The following is an 8,232-nucleotide window of genomic DNA, read 5'->3' on the forward strand; positions in this document are numbered from 1 at the left end:
CTGTCTTTGATAACTCCTGCATGCCTTTGTGTGTTTGAGGATGCCCCCCGACAGGACACAATGAAGAAACACAATAAACTAATCATGGTACTCAGGAGGGGGCTATAATAACAGTAATGACAAATCATCTGACTGTCCAAAAACTCATTCTTGCACTTATTTTATCTTGACATCAAAGAATGCAAGTGGAGTAAGAGGCAATCACAAGCTGTTTCCAGGGGTGTGTTTTATATGCACTTTTTGAAGTTTACATTAGATACACAGCATGCTGGCTAGGCTGCAGGTTCCCAGTGGCTACAACATCATTGCTACTATAACATGTGGGATTATTACCATACAAAAATTATCACATTGTATGTTTATTTCCAACAAACCATTCAAACTTACCAGCTTGTAACAATCAAAGGATTTCTAATGAAACTACTGAACATGAGTTGTAGCCTACATTGTGCACAAAGAGAGGGTAGGGGGTGCGGATAGCATAGTGAGAAGTGGTCAGCCTCTGAGATGTGAGAATAAAGAAATGTGACAAAAAGAGGAATTAAAAAATGTGTCAAAAAGGAAGAAAGTAAAAAGTCCCAGCCTCAGGTTGGTTTATTTATGCAATAGTTCCACCAAGTGGTTGCATGAGCAAATTGCAACCAGTTAGTCCCAACATGAACCTGCAGCTTCCCCATTTAGTATATGTACCAAGGGGGTAAGCGAGCATCCGGAAAGCGTACCTCCAATGGGGAGATTCAGACGCTAACAAGCCATCACCTTCCGCTAGCATTCTATTGACGTCACTTTGACAGCGAATAACTTTACTTCTGAAGCATTTAAAGACTCTATTTGTCCATTGTTTATTTCTAAAGAAACACGACAATGTATAAAAGGCTCCATTATCTTGTATCTCAGGCTATGGCCCCGTAGCAGCCGTTTTTAAAAAAATAGGCTCACAATTGTGTCATGACCACGCGACTTTCTGTCGCATAGTAGAGAAATGACTGTATAGTCAGGAGAAGCTCGCAGGCAATCGGGGGGACATGGAGACATACAGTCAAGGGAGAAGCCCATAGAGAGTCCATGAAAGCCTCGGTTTGAGGCTGCGCAGCAGCTGCGTAGTACGCTCAACCATCACCGGAAAAGCGCTTCTAATTGACTTCACTGGTCTCCGTCGAAGTCTATGGCGTCGCTGTGTCCATTTCTTTTACTGTCTATGCTATTTACTGTGGCTTTTCCAGTAAATGTGTCAAATGAATCATTTCTGTCTTTTCTGCCGGAGTTTCTGCTTTAAAAACAATGTAATTCCTCTTTGTGGTCTTCTTAAATGCAGTACACTCACAGTGAAAACCTCAGGCAAGAGGATGTATAAATGTCATCACATCTCAGTGAAGAGTGGGCATTGGCTGGCATGTGGCAAACTATTTTCAATATGTTTCATCTCATTTGCTGGCAAGGTTTAGTTTCTATTTTACAGGAGGGACTTGGTTGCACAATCAGTATCACTTTCAGCTGTGGAATGAGGAAGAGGCAAGTCTAGTGCAGCGTCACTGCCCAAATGACAGATTGAGGGAAGAAAGCTCTCTGTTATGGAGACTTTAATGTGAGTGATGATCGTACAATGGTGTTACTGTGTGTTGCTTGCCTTTGCGGTTTAAGTCCCTTAGATCAGTCTTGTGTTTTTGTACATGTTTTAAATGAGCGTGTAGCATTTATATACACAAACATGGTCCGTGTGTATGAATCAACAACAAAAGGCTACGGTGTTGGATACTGATCCCGCGTTATCTGAGTGAAACTGCTGATGACTAATAGCATGATGAGATGTCGGTGTTTACTGTGCCAAGTTGTGAGACTGGAAGTACATGTTGGATGTACCTGAGTAGGGAAGCTGACATGCAAAAAGCATGTCTGTCCAGGAGCTTGTGCTGAGACAACGGACAGAGATACTGAATGCACTGTGCAGCAGCGGGTCAGCCGAACATCTGGCACAGGTTCTGGACATACTGCTGGCCCAGGGGGCGCTCATATGGGAGGACTACCAGAACATACAGGTACCGGGTAGGGCACTGTATACCAATGCCAGACAGTTGCTCGACCTGGTTTATACAAAGGGTTTGGAAACCTGTGGGCTCTTCCTTGCTGCTCTCAAACAGGTCCTGCCAGAAGTGCATGGCGTTGGCCTCACGTTTTCAGGATGCTGTTCAAATCTAGAGGAAAAAGAAGAATATCAAAGCACATCTACTCAGACTCTTCTGACTCAAAGACCAAGCCTGGTCAGCAAGCTACAATGCTGCATTGATGGTGCTCTAAAAGCTCTGGTCATATCAGGACACTTCACCTCAGCAGACTGCAATGAAGTGCGGCTACCTATACACACCCCCTCTCAGCAGGTACTGTAAACGGCCCACGTTTTATACACATTATTAAACTGCGGCTTGACAACTTCATGTTATTGTTCATTACCTAATCAATTGTCTTGGAATTAGAATTGGAATTGCTTAAAATAGATTTGGTACCATCATGAAATGCCTTTGTGCTCATTCTGAAGGAACAGTTGGAAATGTGCCTATTCACTTTCTTTCAAAGAGCTAAGAAGATTAATACCACTGTCGTGTCAGTATGGTAAATTTGAAGCTAGCTCCAGCAGCCTGTTAGCTTAACACAATAGCTGACAATTGATGTTCTTTATAAAAGGTAAACATCCACCTACCAGCACTTATAAAGGTCACTATTAAACTGGAGCAGAAAGGTACTGCACCTACCCAAGAAATAATCTCTCACATAATCCACCATAACACCGCAATGTGTCTTTTTTACACATTTTGGACTTCGCATAGATTCACCAAACAAGATACAACATGTTAATTACAGCCCCAGGCTAGCTGCTTCTTGCTGTTTCCAGTCTTTGTGCTAAGCTAAGCTAACTGTCTGCCTGGGGCTAGCTTTGTACTTCGTGTACAGACATGAATTGTGGTATTCATCTAAACTTTGGCAAAAAAGGGAATACTCATATTTCCCAAAATTTCTACCTAATGTCAATCAGGCAAGGCGTTTGCTCGACCATGTCAGATCAAAAGGAGAATCAGCGGCGAAGGTTGTACTGCAGTACATTCAACAAAAACAGGAATCTGGATCTCCACTGAACCAGGATAAATGGACTCCTCCCAAAGGTATATCAGTATTATAATCATGCTGAAAACTATTACAGTATGTATATGTATGTAACTGTAATAAGAGATTCTATGTGCAAGCTAAACCTATAGGAGAAGCACATGCTTGTTTAATCTTGTGGGTGATCTGTCTGAAATATACAGAATACACACATTTCCTTTGGAAATATAGAAGTGGTGGAACTTCAAAAATAGAACCTTTTGGTTAAAAAAAGACTCTCTAAAAAGACCAGTTGTCAGCACACCACATTGCAGAAATACAGTATATATATATATATATATATATATATATATATATATATATATATATATATATACACAGTATTTTATATTCTCATTTTGTGCTGCTATGTACTAAAGTTTATCTCATGTGTATGCATTCTGTCACAGAGGTCTTAAAGTATCAGAAGAAGCTCAGCAGTTCTGTGTCTGCTCAGTCCTGCTTTCTCAGTACTTATGGAGGGACCAGCCACATGTCTCTGGATGACATCTACACTAAAGGCGAGCTGGAACTAGTTCATAACTGTGTTGATGTCCATGGACCTTTGGACCTGGAGGACATACTTGGTACAGTGGGTACAGTGAACGAGGAGGCCGACACGGTGCTGGTGTCTGGGGATGCTGGCGGTGGGAAGAGCACCTTACTCCAAAGGCTGCACTTGCTTTGGGCTCGGGGGTCAGCCCTCCAGGACTTTCTCCTTCTGTTTCCATTCAGCTGTCGCAGGTTGAACTCAGAGACCAGGGAACTGTCTGTTCAGGAATTGCTATTTCAGCACTGCTGCTGGCCAGACAGGGAGCAGGAGGAGATTTTCCAGTTCATCCTGAACCACCCACATCTCATTCTCTTCACGTTTGATGGCCTGGATGAGCTCAAGCAGAGCTTTTCAGATGAGCACAGGCTCTGCTGCCCCACCCAGCGTGCACCTGTACACATACTATTGTTCAACTTAATCCAGGGTTCCCTACTGAAGGGAGTACGGAAAGTGGTGACTAGTCGCCCAGAGGCAGTGGGCCCTGTGTTGAAGAAACACCTCCGCAAAGAGGTCCTCCTGAAAGGCTTTTCCCCAAGCGGGATTGACTGTTTTGTGAAGAAGCATCACAGAGACCCCACTGTAGCTGCTAAGGTTTTGGAGTCCCTACAGACAAACACAGCTTTACTTGGACTGTGTCATAGTCCAGTCCTCTGCTGGATTGTCTCCCAGTGCCATAAGGAGTTGCTAGGCTGTGGAGAGGGCAGCCTACAAACAATCACAGACGTTTACCTAATGATCCTACAGCACTTTTTCCAGCATCAAACCTCCCCAAAGAGCACCACGGGGTTAGATTGGCTTCAGGAGCACCTAAACACAGTCTTGCATCTAGGAAAGCTTGCCTTTGAGGGGATAGGAGCCACCTGTTACATCTTCTCAGGTCCAGACTTGGAGACATGTGGTGTAACTGAGAAGGATATCTGCATGGGCTTTCTCATTCAAAGCAAAAATATGTCCTCCACTCACAGTAAATGCTATGAATTCCTTCATGTGACTATGCAATGTTTCTTTGCTGCTCTGTACATTGTTTTGTCAAATAATACTGACCGTTCAACTATCCCTAGGCTCTTTGAGCCACGGAACATGAGGAAGACAGGTCTGAGCAGCACATGTTTCATGGCCTGCATGCCTTCCACTGACAAACAAGAGCGGGCTTTAGAGGGGGAAGCTACAGCAGCTGAAACACCAAATCTGCAAATAACAGCCACCTTTGTGTCTGGACTACTGTCCCAGCGCCACCGAAGCCTGTGGCTCCACTGCTGTCCCACTGCTGTGATGGAGAAGAGGGTCAGACAGGTGTCGAGATGCCTGTCCAAAGGCATGCAGAAACACTTTAAGTCTATTCCTCAACCTGTGGAGGGGGAGAAGAAGAGCATGCATGCAATGCCGGGCTTCGTCTGGCTTATAAAATGCATCTATGAGATGCAGGAGAGCAGGATTGCTAAATGTGCCATGAGTAAGCTTGAGGTGGACCACCTGAAACTGACCTACTGTAACATTGGTCCTGTAGAGTGCACTGCACTAGCCTATGTTCTCCAGCATTTAAGGAATCCTGTAGGCCTCCAGCTAGACAACAACTCTGTAGGTGATGTTGGAGTGGAACAGCTTCTTCCCTGCATGCACATTTGTAATTCCCTGTAGTAAGTATGAACAGGTTCCTTCCATCTATTCATTATAATGAACAAAGCTTCCACAATAGCATTTACTATAATGCAAATATACATGTTGTGTTCAAGTGTCCTATATCTTCTCCTTTATCAGCCTCAGAAATAATAACATTACAGATGAGGGAATCCGCAAACTGCTTGCCAAAGGTCTCCAGTGTGACAACTTCCGTAAAATTGCGTAAGTGTTTTCAAAATGAATTATCCCACTATCATGAAGTCACAAATTAGGTTTGATCAGTTACCTTTTATAATCATTTTGTTCGTCTCTAGGCTCTTCAACAACAAGCTAACTGATGCTTGCACACAACACTTTTCTCATCTTCTGAAGACCAAGCAGAATTTCCTCTCTCTAAGGTCAACACATACAGTATTTTTTTAGCACTCATTAGATGTGATACTAAAATGGAACTATTATAATATAGACCAAGTCTGTGTAGTGTACAATAAAAAGCAAATTAACTTCTCTGTTTTCTTTTAGGTTAGGCAACAATAATATAACAGAAGAAGGAGCAAAGCAGCTGGCAGAGGGACTGAAATTCAACCATTCACTGCAGTATTTAGGGTAAAAGTCTTCCTACAAAATTCCAATGCGTCTTATTGGTGGTGCATTTCCATTTATTAATCTGTATTTGTATCCCCAGGCTTTGGGGCAACAAGATAGGTGATGCAGGAACAGAGGCCCTTGCCAGTGCCCTAGAGAGCAGCAAATCTCTGGTGTGGCTAAGGTAATATTTGCTTTGCTTTTTACCAGCACGTTAGGCAGACTTATGACAGTGTGGTATTACAAATATGAAGGTATTAAAATATGTCCCAGTTTCGTGTAGTTGCATAATGACCACATTTGTATGTATGTTTGTATTGTATTTTTTGTATATTGTTGTATGCACCTATGGTAGAGAAAACGTGATAAAGTCCCTCTAGGGTGCCCTTCCAATAGGCTGCTCTACATGATAGAAAGCTAGAAAGAAATTACTTTTTTCGCCCCTGCCCCAGTCTGCCACCGTCTGCACCTTTTCGTTAATAGCAATACACTTTTTGCATATGCATTGTACTTGATCTGAATATAATTCAAATTTTAACGGCAGCCTGGTAGGCAATGGTGTGGGGAGTGCAGGAGCATGTGCCCTCGCCAACATTATCAAGAACAGTACGTCACTGGAAGAGCTTTGGTAAGTGAGACAAGTTATACAGGTATTGACAATGCATACAACAGTTGTATCAACCGAATGGCTGATGACTGATGGCTGATGACTGACATTTGAGCATTCACTGTACAGTAGTGCTTAAACCCTCTCTCCACCCTCTTATTTCCTGTAAAAGGTTGACAGACAACTGCATAACCAGAACAGGGGTGGAATGTCTGATTCAAGCCCTAGAACATAATACTCATGTGATATCAGTATGGTGCGTAATGTTCCCACTGTTTCTTTTTGCAGTTAGTACTTGTGCTTGTTTGCATCCTGGAATTTGGGCAAGCCATTGCCTTACTGCTAGTTTCAGTGACAAGAAAGACTGTTGTTGTTGACACTGCATCCTATTTTGGCTCAAATAGAATGTTATTGTGTCATAATCCCTCACTTCCATTGATTTTGTTTCTCCTTATTATACTGCAGGTTGAGAAACAATGACCTCAGTTTGGAGGAGGTAGAGGAGATGACACAACGGGAATCGAGACTGACCTTCTGATTTTGTATAAAGTTGGCCAAGGACTGTGTATCGCTTTAAGAACTGTTTCTATTTTATATCAAAATGTGAAATGTAAAATGTGTTTGCTGAAGTGTATCTTGGTTTTCTGCTTAGAAGAGCAAAATGCCACTTTTCATCTATTTTTTCATCCTTTCATCCTTTTTTTATCCAAATACACAAAATATATCCACCTTTATCTTGGGTTTCTTTTGTAGGTGTATGCGGTGATAGGATCACAAAAAGCATAACACCACCAACACTACTACTACTACTACTACTACTACTACTAATAATAATAATAATAATACTAATACTAATACTAATAATAATAATACCATTTGTACAAGCAGTTTGTGTCTACTGAAAATAGGTTGCCTGTAGTCAATGGTGGAAAGATGCCTTCATTCACAAATTCACTCAAATTACTTAAGTGCAGTTTTAAGATAGGCCTACTAACAGTATAGTTTTCAATTTATGTTATTTTATACTTCACTACACATCAAAGGAAAAATATTGTATGTTTTATTGCACTACATTTATAGCTTGACAGCTCTAGTTACTAGTTCCGAACATATGATAATTTCAGATGACACAAATGTGTTAACCTCACAACAGTATATAAAGTGGTGGTAAATAGCTACTTACTTCAACCTGCGGCAACATTGTCATGCTTCATACATATGAATGCATCATTAATAATCCAATAATATAATATATAACAAATTATATTATGTATAACACTCTGAAAGGGGCCAATTCTGCATAATGAGCACTTTTTACTTTTGAATTTACATGTAATGTAATGTAATGTAACATGTTGCTGATAATAATACTTCTCTAGTTTTAGTTAAGTTAATAAACACATTTTGAGTGCTTACCTGTTAGGTATTTTTATAATCAGAATCAGAAATTATAATTATATATATATTACAATATATATATATATATATATTACAATATATATATTACAATATATATATATATATAACTATATATATATATATATATATATATATATATATATATATATATATATATATATATATATATATATATATATATATATAATAATTCAGTAATTGTATCTTTTATTTAAGCAAATATTCAATGTTAAAACTTCTTCCACCACAGATACAGCATCATCTGGCCTGAAAGATCCACTTCAACCTAACTATGTGTTCTGCCATTCATGGG

General features: G+C 40.6%; 1 protein-coding gene across 3 annotated transcripts; it reads left to right on the forward strand.

The window, feature by feature from the left end:
- Positions 1-1,079: 1,079 nt before the first annotated feature.
- nod2 (nucleotide-binding oligomerization domain containing 2) lies at positions 1,080-7,234 on the forward strand. Of its 3 annotated transcripts, XM_031281605.1 has the most exons (10): positions 1,080-2,375; positions 3,029-3,155; positions 3,546-5,325; positions 5,447-5,530; positions 5,623-5,706; positions 5,831-5,914; positions 5,994-6,077; positions 6,438-6,521; positions 6,673-6,756; positions 6,966-7,234. In XM_031281605.1, the coding sequence occupies exons 1-10, from the start codon at positions 1,890-1,892 to the stop codon at positions 7,036-7,038; spliced, it is 2,970 nt and encodes a 989-aa protein (XP_031137465.1). In that variant the 5' UTR covers positions 1,080-1,889; the 3' UTR covers positions 7,039-7,234. The 3 variants fall into 3 exon arrangements, with proteins under 3 accessions (XP_031137465.1, XP_031137466.1, XP_031137467.1); XM_031281606.1 differs by lacking the exon at positions 6,673-6,756; XM_031281607.1 differs by lacking the exons at positions 6,438-6,521; positions 6,673-6,756.
- Positions 7,235-8,232: the final 998 nt, after the last annotated feature.

Source organism: Sander lucioperca, chromosome 3 (assembly GCF_008315115.2).
Source record: "Sander lucioperca isolate FBNREF2018 chromosome 3, SLUC_FBN_1.2, whole genome shotgun sequence".
NCBI lineage: Eukaryota > Metazoa > Chordata > Actinopteri > Perciformes > Percidae > Sander > Sander lucioperca.